This window comes from Emys orbicularis, chromosome 8 (assembly GCF_028017835.1).
Source record: "Emys orbicularis isolate rEmyOrb1 chromosome 8, rEmyOrb1.hap1, whole genome shotgun sequence".
Classification (NCBI taxonomy): Eukaryota; Metazoa; Chordata; order Testudines; family Emydidae; genus Emys; species Emys orbicularis.
This window is the reverse complement of record NC_088690.1, coordinates 97,478,116-97,493,242: the sequence shown is the minus strand read 5'-3', so window position 1 is coordinate 97,493,242 and position 15,127 is coordinate 97,478,116. Positions and strand designations below refer to the sequence as shown.

At 40.3% G+C, this 15,127-nt stretch overlaps 1 protein-coding gene across 2 annotated transcripts in view; it reads left to right on the top strand.

The window, feature by feature from the left end:
* Positions 1–15,127, top strand: part of ARHGAP26 (Rho GTPase activating protein 26) — a 316,741-nt gene that overhangs the window by 283,652 nt on the left and 17,962 nt on the right. The window contains exon 21 of one of the 2 annotated variants that reach the window (XM_065408872.1): positions 13,835–13,945. The exons of the other annotated variant lie outside the window; for it this stretch is intronic. Coding sequence (XP_065264944.1) covers positions 13,835–13,945 — 111 coding nt within the window. The remainder of the gene's footprint in view (positions 1–13,834; positions 13,946–15,127) is intronic. 2 annotated transcript variants of the gene reach the window in all.

The window sequence follows — 15,127 nt, the reverse complement described above, 5'->3', positions numbered from 1 at the left end:
ATTTCTGCCTCTCCCCCACTTTTAAAAAAATATTTTCAATAGAATGTTGTTTTCCATCCACTTTACATGTTGTGATTTGACAGGCTTTTAGTAGAGTAATTCATAACACTTTTAAAGGTTCAATAACCATGAATTTGTTCAGTATGCTCTCCAGTAGCATCAGTCTTTCGGTATCAATATGGATCCTCTCTCTCCCCACCTTTCCCCCAATAAGCATTGGTTGCTAAGGATTTGTGCAGAACGGTTCATGAGAATACAGAGACAGACATAGATTCAGAAAATGACAAAAGCCAAGACTGAGCTTAAACTCCTTAAATGAAATGCACAAAGGCATTGGGAATGCTCCAGCCTATATTAATTTGCCCTCTGATACCCCACTTCATGAAATAACCAAGCCAAACAACATTCTGCTGTCACATTGCTCATACTGAGTACATAGGCGTCAGAGATTAAATCTCTAGCAGCCTAGCTTGTATTTAGTGTGTTTTGCAACCAGATAAACTATATGTGTTTGTATCTACGGCCTTAATTTTGTATTTGATGTGATATGAAGCATTTTTCAGGTCTGTTTTCATAGAACTGTGCCCTATTTCACATCTTATACAATTATTGCGCAATATCATAGATCTAACCCAACATGACTGTGGGTTGACTGAGAGACTCTAAAGAGGACAGGATGATTTGCAAGTAGAAGTGAAAAGATCAATACAGTGTCCAGTAGTGTCAAAAATGTAAAGTCATGGGGATTTTTTTTTTTTAAAAAGTCTTCATCGTGGTTAACTAATTGCAGGCGAAAGGGAAGTGAAAATATTACATTTTAATCTTGATACGCAGGACAAAGTAATTAGGATGAAATTCACCACAGTTCAGTGATATCTAGGCTATATTAGGGGCTTAAGCTCTTAACATAGGCCTTGAGTGAGCCTGAGACCTTACATGGGCTCCCTTCAGCAATATGAATTCTACCCATAGAGCATTCTTGAAGTATCATAACATGGTAAGAGAGGCTAGATGGTCTGGGGCTTGATTCAAAGACCATTGAAGTTGATGGAAAGGCTCCAATTAATTTCAGTGGTCTGTGGATCAGATTGTTAATGGACTAATACTTGGAGCCAGAATCTCTGAGTTCTAGTCCCAGGTTTGACAACAGTTTGCTGTGTACCCTTAATATCTTTGTTTGATTTTCCCCTTCAGTGAAATGGGGTATTCTGATAATTGATTCACTGGTCTACAATTTTTGAGAAGTCGTCTGCTTCAGAGATAAAATGTGCTATTTATTATGTATTTTGATGTGCTGAATTCAAATATGACAATTAAAACAACGGATTGGCTACTGTTTCTAAGATATTTAAGTTTTTACATTTTATGTCTATGTATATTGTGTAGATAGTAGAGTTTTAATCATAAATTGTAAACCTAGGTCTTTTCATGTGTTTATGGTTGCTTTACATGATAATATTTCACCTGTCCTGTTTATGTAACACTTTAAAAATCAGCAAAAGGGTTATATAAATAAAATTTATTATGAAACAAAAGGCAAAAAACTATTCTGTACATAGTTTAGTCCTTTTCAGTGTCTACTCGGTGCTTCTTGGCTTGTCTCTTGTATTCATTAAATGGAGCATCTCTTGTCACTGTCCAGCAATAGTCTGCAAGCATTGATGGGCTCCATTTGCCCTGATAGCGTTTCTCCATTGTTGCAATGTCCTGGTGAAATTGCTCACTGTGCTCGTTGCTCAGTGCTTCGCAGTTCGGTGGAAAAAAATCTAGATGAGAGTGCAAAAAATGTATCTTTAGTGACATGTTGCAACCAAGGCTTTTGTATGCCTTGAGGAGGTTTTCCACCAACAACCTGTAGTTGTCTGCCTTGTTGTTTCCGAGAAAATTTATTGCCACTAACTGGAAGGCTTTCCATGCCGTCTTTTCCTTGCCACGCAGTGCATGGTCAAATGCATCATCTCGAAGAAGTTCACGAATCTGAGGACCAACAAAGACACCTTCCTTTATCTTAGCTTCACTTAACCTTGGAAATTTTCCACGGAGGTACTTGAAAGCTGCTTGTGTTTTGTCAATGGCCTTGACAAAGTTCTTCATCAGACCCAGCTTGATGTGTAAGGGTGGTAACAAAATCTTCCTTGATTCAACAAGTGGTGGATGCTGAACACTTTTCCTCCCAGGCTCCAATGACTGTCGGAGTGGCCAATCTTTCTTGATGTAGTGGGAATCTCTTGCACGACTATCCCATTCGCAGAGAAAACAGCAGTACTTTGTGTATCCAGTCTGCAGACCAAGCAAGAGAGCAACAGCCTTCAAATCGCCACAAAGCTGCCACTGCTGTTGGTCATAGTTTATGCACCTCAAAAGTTGTTTCATGTTGTCATATGTTTCCTTCATATGGACTGCATGACCAACTGGAATTGATGGCAAAACATTGCCATTATGCAGTAAAACAGCTTTAAGACTCGTCTTCGATGAATCAATGAACAGTCTCCACTCATCTGGATCGTGAACGATGTTGAGGGCTGCCATCACACCATCGATGTTGCAGGCTACAAGATCACCTTCCATGAAGAAGAATGGGATAAGATCCTTTTGACGGTCACGGAACATGGAAACCCTAACATCACCTGCCAGGAGATTCCACTGCTGTAGTCTGGAGCCCAACAGCTCTGCCTTACTCTTGGGTAGTTCCAAATCCCTGACAAGGTCATTCAGTTCACCTTGTGTTATGAGGTGTGGTTCAGAGGAGGAGGATGGGAGAAAATGTGAGTCCTATGACATTGATGGTTCAGGACCAGAAGTTTCATCCTCTTCCTCTTCCTCTTCCTCGTCTGACTCAAGTGAGAATGATTCTGGTGCATCAGGAACCGGCAGTCCTTCTCCGTGGGATACTGGGCGTAGAGCTGATGGAATGTTTGGATAATGCACAGTCCACTTTTTCTTCTTTGACACACCTTTCCCAACTGGAGGCACCATGCAGAAGTAACAATTGCTGGTATGATCTGTTGGCTCTCTCCAAATCATTGGCACTGCAAAAGGCATAGATTTCCTTTTCCTGTTCAACCACTGGCGAAGATTTGTTGCACAAGTGTTGCAGCATATGTGTGGGGCCCACCTCTTGTCCTGATCTCCAATTTTGCAGCCAAAATAAAGGTGATAGGCTTTCTTAACCATAGTGGTTATACTGCGCTTTTGTGATGCAAAAGTCACTTCACCACAAACATAGCAGAAGTTATCTGCACTGTTCACACAAGTACGAGGCATCTCTGCTCACTTTGGCTAAACAGAAATGTGTCCCTTTGCAAAATCAAACACTGACAAATAAGAGAGCACGACACTGTATGATTTCTAGAGCTGATATAGGGCAATTTGTTCAGCAGAGTGATGTAAGCTTCGTTATGATTGCATCATCCATGACTTCTAGGAATAACATGATGCAATTCATATCATGTATGACGCAATACCAGCTTCAGATTGCATCATTCATTGTTTTGCCTAAAAAGCAAGTACTGTCCAAACCCAGTCATAGATTTATTCATAGATCCAGTCAAAGATGTATTTTAGTCATTTCTGGTTTAAATTGAGATCCCTTCCCTTTATAACTCACTTATCCTCCGCCATTCCCAAGTCAAGGGTCGTATATACTGACCCAGTAGCATATCTTGAAAACTAGAGCCAATCAACAATTTTAAGCATCATTTTCATTCTCAGTGACCCAGAATTAGTAAAGTTTGACTACATTTATTTCAGAAGCATTTTGGCTGTAGAGCAGTGTTATTGTTGATTGGAAAAATGTCCCTCTCCCCCCCAAAAATATAGACTGTCCCGCCCCCCCGCCCCCCCCCCCCCCCGAAAAAAAACTTTCTACCAAGGAATGCTTTCGATCCAAAACCAAAGTAACAGAAAGATTGTGGTGTTTTCAGGTTGTTGATGAAAAATCAAAATTTACTGTGGAAAGCAGACATATATTGTGAAAAAAATTAGTTTAGTTGAAAACTCAATTTTTCACTGGAAAATAGTTTTGTTAGAATTGTTACGACCAGCCCTATATTTAATTTTTGTACAGCACTTTGAAAATATAAAACACCACATGAGTACTCTGCATTATTTCAGAAAGGAAGTTAGACTTATTTGTAAATTCAGAAAAGTAGTACAATAGTCATTTATTTAGTGTTTTCCATCCATCAGTCTCAAATTGCTTTACAGAGGTAGGTAATCTCCATTATTCTCCTCAAATTCTGTCACCTGTGTGCACAGGTGTTAATTCTTTGCATTGTGCATGAACTGTTTGCACATGACAAAAAGGAAGCTGGTTGGAGAAGTTCTTAGCCTCCCGCATAGTTTAAATCTAAAATAAATACTTATAGTTTTGTGTTAAGATTTACATCTATGTGAGGAAAATTACTAAGCAAGCAATGAATTTTCTTCTAGAGCATGTTTGTTAAAGGAAAGGCCATTCTGTCCATCACCAGACAGTACTTTAAAAAATGTAAAAACAACTTTGCTTTCTTCAGTGTGTGGATCTCTTGCTGGTAATGGCAGCTTGTGGGATTTAGTTGCTGCTGCCTGACCCATATTGATAGCCCTTCTTTGCTCATGTTTGCAAAACAGTACTTTATCTTTGAGGTTAACATTAGATTCTGTGGGGCATATCAGAGGGTGTGTGTGGGGTTGGGGGAGGGTGTCGTGTGAAATCATTAGTCCAGAGTGACTGAATTGTATGAGAGGCCAGCATGTCTTTGACTTACTGTGCAGTAAATTATTCCTTCCTTCCAAGGCTGTGATCCCCTTCTTTACAGGTTATTTTACCCCCATTGTTCATTTGTGCCAAGAAAGGGGAGGCCAGTCCTCTGAAAATTTAGACCTTTTGGGCTGATTCTCCGCTCCTTCTGAGCTCTGTCGGATGAAATGGAGATAAAAGGGCAAATGAGAGCTGTTTGTGGCTCCCTCATCCTGAGCCGTGAGACCCCAGTGCAAGTGAGGGCTGCAAAGGAGCAGTTCGGTCTTACACTACTGGCATGACGTCCTTGAGAGACCATACGCAAGTAGAGGATCTCATAGAGCTCTCTCCTCCTGGTCGCTATCCTGAGGGTGAGGATGGCTAACACTGGAGACAGTTTTGCTGCCTCCACCAGTTTTACCCTAGCAGAGAGTCTCTCTACAAAGGAGGAATTCTCCACTGGCCATCTCCAACCATGTTAAGATCATTTTCCACCATTTGTGTGTTGCAAAGTGGCCTCAGTGGACCAGAGTATCCATCCCAGTATGTGCAGAACAATGTGTTTCTCTGAAAAGTTTGGTCACATGAAGACGACCATCATGTTGAGATGAGAGCTTTAGCTTTAAGGAGGATTTTAGTTTCTTTCATAACCGATGGGGTAATAGTAGAGATTTTGCAAGGACTCCTAGTTGCTGATTGATTGATTTAACTTTTAAAGTTACTCCGGAAAACTAGTTGTTTCTGAATGAAATAAAATGATAGTGGATTGAGTGTCAAAGCAAATGTCCCATCTAAAAGGAGAGGTACCCAGAGGGATATACCAGTTTTCCCTACCAGTGAGCAAACTTTTTAATAACTAATGCTTCTTAAACCTTGGAGAGTTACCTTGTGCATTAGAAGAAACCGCTAATGAAAGAAGATGCTAATAAGATGCTGGCCCCTGATTTATGAACCCTTCCCTCTTAAAGTGCAATATGGTTTTCTCCTGGCACATACAACCATTCCATTAATAATTAGCACCTTTAATGGGGTTTGAAAGCGTTTAGTTCAACACAAAATCTACTAGCTCGATTTTTAATCTCACTGAAAGCCTTTTGGGCAGACATGGAGCAGGGACACTAGTTATTCCTGCAGCAGAAAATACAGCTTCAAAGAAAATGGGTAGAATAAGTCAGGATATTTAGGATCTAGGCTAGGTGGTGTGAAGGAACCAGACACAACTGTTAGTCCTGAAATCAAGGGTCTGTTTCTCCTCTCTTACATCTGAGTATCTCCGTTGACTTAAGTGTAGCATGCTCCAGTTCTATTCTAGTTTAACTGACTGAATAATTAGTCCATCTGGTGCGGGTGGGGTGAGGTCAGAGTGTCCATAAGGAGCTGTCTGATTTGGGGAGTAAGAGTCTCCCTCTGCACCTCTTTTGAGTGCATGTGTATGCATATTGCACAGGTATGAAGAGAGGTCTGAAGGTTTGATGAGTCTGGACCCTATTTAGTCTTAATACCATCCTGTAACAGCAGTGATTGGTTGGTGAGCTACAGTGTTGTTTAGTGGTGTAGATAATAGATACCTTGTTATCTGTTATCTACACTGCTACTAGATGTAATTGTGAGACAAGAGAACACTTCCTCCCACCTGGTCCTACCCACCATGGAAGAGATCCACACTGAAAAACCATTCCATAATGCTTATTCATTTGAAGACACACCCTCTAATTAATCACTTTTCCATCCTGCCTCTCAGCATTTTCACTAATCTACACAGGAAAGTGCAAGCAAGCTAGTGATGGCAGCACATTCATTCCAGACTTCCAAGATGACCTGTAAATATTATGAAATGTGATTTTCTATAGAATGGACCAATAAAAAATCAAATTTTCTTTCTTTGGTTTACAGCAGAGGATGACTCCCATATTTACAGATATGCAATTGAGAGTAGGATTCGGCCCAGTCTCTCTATCATTCAAGTACACTTGTGCTGCTATGCATTTAGTGCTGATGAAACACCTCAGCATTGCTAAAGCCTGATTAGCAAAGCCGAGAAACATTTGCAACTTGTATCATATTGGGGTGTGAGAAAATATGCCAAGCAGAAAAAATAAAAGGGCAAACTAATGTGAAAGGCATCTCAAAGACTGTGAAGACACAGGGCTGAGCTAGCCATGTTATAAAAGGGAGGGGAAGATGGACTACACTTATGGAGATATAGATGTAGTAAGGGCTACTGTTGAAGAAGCCATTTTGGTAGGACTTGTTTGGCAGCTGTTAATAGAATCCTTGGGCTACTGGTTTTTCTACTCTAGACACGTACGGATGCTTTCTTTTTCTGTTGAATAACTATGCTGCTGGATAATACGTGGGGTAAAAACCCCTAGCAATGGATTTAGCTTTACCTCTGTTACATTTTAAGGTACCATATGAAGTAAATTTTTTAAAAGGCATTTTTTTGTTTTAACTGAGAAACTCATGTGTCCTGCATAAATGACTGATACATATGAATGAAAACCAGTAGATCGGGGTAACCAAAGTGCAGCCCACTGCGCAGTGGCAACCTGAGGAATTTTGCAATGCCATTTTTAACATGGAGGTGCAGCCTGAGTAGGCATTGAAATGCAAGCAACCTTCCATCCTAATGGATGTGGAATGTACCTTGATCAAGATGCAGTATTGCATGCTGGAGTCATGGTCTTTATAGGCTAGATCTCTGTATCATATCTTAGGGCAGCTGGATTGAGGTCCATTTTATTTATGCAGAGTAGCTTTGTCCTTTGGAAATTTGATAACATGGCCCTCGGTTGACAAAGTTTGAATACCCTTGCATTAGCTAGTTGTGCAACAGCTACCCTCTGGCTGTTGCATTGAGAGAGCCTGAAGCTTAGCATCTTTGTTTTGTAGGAATGGAATAGTGATAACATTGATTTTTTTTATATATAGTCCGGTATTGATAGAGAACACAGCATGGGGCCACTGAGTATATTATAGAGCTGATTCATTGATGGGCGATTTCCATTTATTGATAGGCTGTTCCCATTCACATGTAAGATATTTTTATGCTGGAAACAATTATTTGAATCCTGAGTTCCCTAGAAAATCATTTGAAAAGCTTCCTCCAGCAGAACTGGATGTTGTCCTGTGAGCCAAATGAATAAAGCGGTGAAATCTGTCTTGAAACCATGCTGGGGATAATTATTTAGACCCGTAAATGGCTGCAAGGTTTGAGCTGTGTCATGTAAATGTCAGAGAGACTGGTAGGTAGACTGGCAGGGTATGGGGAGGAAGAGAGAGACAGGATGTGGATGGGGAGTGGTGATTAGAGCCTTTAGATGCAGCAACTGGAAATGAGATCAAAATATGGAAATAAAACTAGGGATTTTTACTTGTGTAGGCTGCAATTAAACACGAGGATGGGAAGATAATAAGATGTACAACAGACATGGGAATAAAGAAGGGACATTTGGGATGAAAATCCTTCTGCTACAATTTTATTCATTTCTAATCATACCTTTTTGCTTGCAGTGTGGAATTTTCAAAGGGGCTTATAGGAGTTTGATACAGAGTGCTCACTGAAAGTCAATGGGTGCCAAAATCCTTCTTGCTTCTTTGAAAATACCATTACCAGTGCATATACTGTTATTTTGCCGTAGATTTCCACAGTTGCAGGTCACTGTTGCTATTCGCATTCTTCAAAGTTTGCTCAAGTTGAAGGCATGTAATGAACAAGAAGGAAAGCTCTAAAGCAGTGGAATATTTTGGGCTGCCAACTCACGGAATTCCCTCTCCTGCAGCTATTTGTGAAAAGTTAATATCCTGGTTTAGAGATTCTAATTTCAGCCACTGTTAGTCAGATTTTTGTTTCCGGTTTTTGATATTTTGGGTTCCTAGCTATTCTTTTTTCTGTTTTATTTCCCACTCTGCATCAAACCGGAAGTGCTGCCTGCAACCTACACAAGAGTAAATAAATAAATAACTTCAGATGGAATGTTACTTTTGCACATTTGTACAGTTGAATTCAGACAGCAATTGGTATTTTCAAAAGCCCTACCGCCCCCTCTGAGATTCCTGTGAGAGAGAAAGAAAGGAAATCAGTCCATACAAAAATAACTGCTTTCCAAGATACAAAGAGATCCCAGAATAGTGTGTGTTTATTCAACCACCCTTGCTTGCCAAAAAGACATAGGGAAAGCATAGGCTCTGTGGCTGCATAACTGGAACAGTTGGACAATATTCAAGCAGTATGTTAGAGTAGGTTTTAAAAGGAAAAATAAATAAAAGCATATTGATAGGGAGGAGGCCATTCACTTGTGTGTTGATCACAGAGCTGGTAGGCATGAACATAAGGATGGCACATTCTACAATCCTAAAAACACAATCTCTACTTCACGAAGAGGTTTCCTGTAAAGATTCTTACAAAATGACTTCTAAGACTGAGCAGAGAATAGTTTGGTCAACTTGAACCAAAATCAACGCTGATGCAACTCCACTTGAAGAGAGTTGTGTAACTCAATTGAAATGGGATCATTTTTCCATTTAATATAATGCATATCTTCATTAATTATTATTTTCATTGATCGGTTTGATAGGCACCGACAGTGTTTTCTGTGCCATCCAAGACCCACAGTAAAGGCAGTCCCTGGCCCAAACGGCTTACTGTAACAGCTTCCTAGACAAAGGTTAGTTTGAAAGATATGCTCCTTACTATAAGTTAAAAAAAAAAAAAAAACAATAGAAATAACTCTCTTTTCTGAGAACCTTGATTATATTTTATATTGTCATTAGTGCAGTGGACTAAATGGCTAATGTGGAAATACATACTGGTGACGCAGCTGTCTTTAAGATTAATGAGAATTACATTGTTTCAAAATGAGTTTAATCTCAAAAACAGTGTATAGGTCCAATACACCATATAGAGGGAAATGCTTTTAATTACGCATTCCTAAATATCCCAAGTCCTGCAGTGAACTCTCTTTACTGGGTATTGTAACTACTAAAGACTCGCTGGTAGATAAAATGCCTTTCGTAGAATATAAGATTTCCTGTAAGTTATTCTGAAACTGCAGAATGTCTGGAAGCAAGACAGCCAGGTGAAGTGGTTGGAGGCAGAACAGAGGCTGGAAGTCAAGTGTTCTATTCCCACATTTGCTACTGACTCACCGGAGCGAGCCAATTCACTTCTCTAAGCTTCAGTTTACCAATCAGTAGTATGACATCCTCCTTATACAGTGCTTTGAGAGCCTCTCATGGAAGGTACCATGTAAATGTAGAGTAGTAGTAGAAAGTCTAAAAGCATAAGTACCCTGTCCACTATTGTAAAGATGAACTAATGATGTAATTTCCATTGTATTTACCATGTAACGATGTGACACTATAAGAGACTTGTAATGTTCCGTAACTCCTTAGCATTGCATAGGGTTAGCATGAGGAACAGAACTGATGAACTTCAGCTTCCAAAAGACACGCTCCTCTTCATTACACCAAAGGAGGTGGAAGAGCTCAAGTCTCTCATACAGTTGAGAGAAGAACTCATGTATATTTGAATGGATCTAGCATATTCTTTCCATTCAAGGGCAGAAGCTTGCCCATACACACATTGAATAAGCCATACTTGCCTGCTACTGTGCTCTACAACTTGATGCGTTACTAGAAGGTATAATGTCATCACAAGATAGCTAGCATCCTATGCCTGCCAGAGAGAGAACAAAAAACGGTTAATTTGTATGATCTGGGCTAATTGTCCCTTTTGCAGTGCCATCCTTTGTTTAAACGTAGAATATATTCAATAAATAATAAATTCAAGTAACCTAAGAGGTTTTGCTAAAATAGATAAATAAACAAAGGTCTGGAGACAATTTGTCATTTTTATAAAGGAATGACCAATTTTTAGCAAAATATCAAATAAAAACAAATAATTTTTTTTAAAACCTGATGTCTATCAAAGAACTATGTTAGGGATTTCTGATAGAAGTCTGTATAAAATCATTCTATGGGGTTTTTTTTCATATAGTATTCCTAAGGAAATTCTAATGTGCTACTGTACTTACTTATCTCTCTCTAAATATGACTTTCTTAAGTAATAAAGGTAAGGAGATTGTTTGCTCCTATTGACTTCAGTGGGACTGCTATTCGTGTGAATAAGGCAAGGAAGCGTTTATTCCTGAATAGGCATGGACATCAAGTAGTTTAGGCTGAAAATTTGACCTCTTTTAAAACATTGTAGACAGTGTCCTCTTGGTGCCGACTGTAATGATGATTTTTGCAGTGCAGCCACTTTCTCACCAGAAAGTGGACTGAATCCACCAACTCTTTTAACACACTTTTCTCTCGCCCGATGGTGATAACTCCAACGTGGGACAGATGAGATTTGCATGGAATTGGACACAAGCAAAACGGAGCCATGTTCATTTCAAGTACAAATAAAAGGGGATGCAGGAAACCCTGATTTGTATCACATTCTCTCATCATTTAGACTAGCGGGGACTTGAGTGTTGGAGAGACTGTTTTAGAATGTTGAGGGTTTTAGAATGTAGAGTTAAGAGTGTGAGAAACCATAAGAACCTCCGAACGTGGACAGGGGATACTGGCTTGTCCATGAACTCAGGTGGGAGGAATGAGGGCTGTACAAGTGGGAGAAGAGCATGATCTGCAGGGAGTTAAATTTTATTTTCAAGCTATTAAAAGGGTAATTCAAGCAAAGGAAAGAAAAGGTACCAAAAATTACTCAACAGTATCCTTTAACCTATCGCCGAAACTGCTGATTTGTTTGTGATAGGAGGTTGGCATTTGAAACATAACCTGAAACTGAATAAGAATATTGTCCATCCTATTGACTTCTCTCTCTCACTCTAATAAAATATTCCAGAGTTTGGGCCAGTCCAAGTCCTATGATAAGAAACAGAAACCATGAGCTGGAGTCTAGCATAAGGTCATTGTTTTCAGAAGATTTTTCCTTGTCTTTGTTCTTTTTAAAAAAAAAACCTTTTTATTGTGATGTTTAAAAAACACAGATGTTGCCCCTAACGCGATTCATGTAATAATGTTAGGAAACTTTGGTTAGAAGGAGCCAGAAGACAGGTTTCATGTGCCCATGCTGTTTCCTAGAATGCGGTATACGCATGGCCTGGCATTTGGGAAGGACCTGACTATACTCTTTTTCTGTTGTCCAAACCACTTTTCTTAACTGCTCAAAAGGGATTGATTTCCAGCTCCTTTGGGCCATTCTCAAAAGAACAGAACAACTTACTAACTTCATCCAGTGCCCCTTGGTATAGCAACCCAAAGTAGGGGGGAACTGGCTTAGTAACAACCTCTGGGAGTCTCTTAACATAAGAGACAGATCCATTTTGCCATTTTCTCAAACACAAATTTAATCTCTTAAAACTCATCAGCCATGTTATTTTAGCATCGAATCCTCTACTCCACTTCCCTTTAAGTACTGTATTTGTCTACAATAGTGGTGGCTGCCCATAGGTCAGTGGCTGCATGATCTCTAGCTTGCAGCCCCCACTGCGTATCAAGGACAAATGGAACAAGGAATTTGATTCCTCACTGAGGACTGAAGCATAAAACCAATCTTTACAAAGTAACCCAACTTGGCATTTTTATATACTGCTTGTTGAGGACCGGTAGCATGCTCAGTGTTGTACAAAACATGGATTACAATCTAAATTAGACAGACAATACGGTTCAGACACCAAACACACTGGAAGGCTAGAAGATTGAGACTTCAAGTGGTGCACATTCTTTTAGTGCAGTTGTTACAATTATACTTAGATCCCCTGAAAGGCACTGAAACAGTTAAGGAAGTTTTACTCCACTTCTCTATAAGAGGAGTTTCACTCTCCCAGAATTTGCTATAACGTGGTTCCACTTTATTCTGTGTTACGACGCTAATACTTCAAGGAAAAGTACTGAATCGGTATCTAATAAATTCCAGAGCTAGCTGAGTTGATTACTCTTATACAGAGGAGGAAAAAGAGTGAAGTTTAAAACAAGCCAATTAAAAAGGCAGTGGAAAGGTTACAGTAGAGGAGGAAAAAAATCAAAGCAAGCACTGCAAAAATAATGAGCAGACTCTATTACATGCATATCAACCATTTACATCACCCGCAAACCAGTTGCATCGTGATAGATTGGTTCATGCTGGAGTCCCAACAGAGGCTCCTGATCATTTATAAGTTTGACAGCTATAGACCAGTTGTGTTTAGCTGCCGACTTGAATAATAGGTCCTCTACCTGCACTGGCAGAAATCCCATTAGATAGGGCATTGATGCTTTCCTCAATAGCCTTTTGCTGATTTCACAAAATAAGTTATACTTAAAAATTGGTTTTCATTCGTTCTCAGAACAGAGAAAGAGTCCATGTCAGCACGCTGAGTTAGTCACAGAGAGCATGTGGAATAGGTGTTCTGTTGTGGGCTTGTCAATATTGGAGTGACGGGTCTTTCTTTTTTCGTAGTAGGTACCTAAATTACCTGATTTGGGGCATATTTATTGGAGGTTTTTCCTTATTAATTTTCTTCAGACAGATACTAGAATGGAAGAACTTCCCTGCCATCCTTCAGATAATGAACTCCTCTAGGCTTCCAGTGTGTAAAGCCCATTTAGTTAAAAATATAAACAGAACATTGTTTTCGGGCACTGTGGATTGCAGCCCAGAGAATAGCCTTTCATACTTGCACACCACGACCACCAAAATAAAAAGAGGAATGAAAGGCTGGTTACAGACATCATTCATGTCCAGAAATGTGATCAACAGCCTGGCAACAATGGGGGAAATAAAACAAAGCAGGTAAGTAGCTGGGGAAAGAAAGCAGCTGTGTGCAGTGAGATGACCTATGTAACCTAGAATGTAGTCGTTCCATACAACAAAGCAGAGAGCTTGCCAGCAAAAGAATAATAGAGCAGGGATTAATTGCAAGGTCCAGCCCTTTTTTCTAAAGAAATGCAGATCTGGCCTTGAAACTATTTGCCAAGGTCTCAGTGTTCCATTTTGTAGCTTTGTTTCATGCTGTGAATATTCCCCAGGCACCTACTCTCGTTGGATGTCGTTGGAATGTCTTTCTCTGTTTTGTTTGTTCGTGATGGTTGTGTGTTGATAAGTTATCTGATTCTGTCTTGCAGCCCTCAGAATCCAAGCCCAACATCACCCCTTTCACCGTCCTGGCCCATGTTCTCTGCGCCATCAAGTCCTATGCCCACCTCCTCTACGTCCAGCGACTCATCCCCCATCAGGTCTGTTGCAGAGTTTGTTCTGGTTTTCTGTTGCTGCTGCTGCAATTATATTTTTATTTACTTTTTTTTTTTCTATGTGTCTTGTTCAAGTTCCCCCAGTGCAGTCCAGCTTTGGTCTCTAGCTTGTTGTTTTAGTTACCAGCCTTCATTGGTCTTCAGCTGCCTTCATGCAGCAAGAGAGGAAACTTCCAAACATCCCATGATCCAAGAGGAACAGTTTGAGATGACCTATCAACACTTAATTATCTATCAGGTGTTCCTCTCATCCCAACAGTGGTGCAGACCATTGGGAGAATTTCTCAGTGATCAGAGCAGGCAACTGGGAATCATGACCCCTAAGTCTTATTCCCACTGCTACAGTTGTCTTGCTGTGTGACCTTTGCCAAGTCTCTTAACTTACCTGAACCTCATTTTACCATCTCTACAACAGGTAAGAAATGCACTAACCTCACAGGAGTGTTGCAAGGCATAACTAAGAATTGTTAAATACTATGGGCCTTGATTTCCCCCCCCAGCCCAATCTTCCTTTTTCACACCTGCAATTTTATGGGTGCCAATTACTGAATGAAACTATGTAATATAGACATCTGTCTTAGGCCTGGTCTACACTAACCCCCAAATTCGAACTAAGGTACGCAACTTCAGCTACGTGAATAACGTAGCTGAAGTCGACATACCTTAGTTCGAACTTACCGCGGTTCAGACGCGGTCCACACGCGGCAGGCAGGCTCCCCGTCGACTCCGCGGTACTCCTCTCGCCGAGCTGGAGTACCGCAGTCGACGGCGAGCGCTTCCGGGATCGATTTATCGCGTCCAGACCAGACGCGATAAATCGAACCCGGAACTTCGATTGCCAGCTGTCGAACTACCGCGGTAGTGTAGACCTGGCCTTATTGTGTCTGCATCTCAGGTAGTTAGATGTCACACGAAATAAGTTGCTCCTGGAAGTTGGGGACACCCTCTAAAGGAAAGTTTGAAAATCTTACCCTTTGAGGTGGAAGAATATGGTATTATATAATGCTCTACCTAGGTTATTTCTAAAGTGCCTAGCCTCATGGTGCCTCTAAGTACTGAAAACTGCTGCATGGTCTCAACTGCCAAAATACCCATTTTTTCTAGAGCATTCTTGTTTTGCGATATGCCATCTCCTGTAGCCCTGAGAACTTGGAGCATTCTAACTGG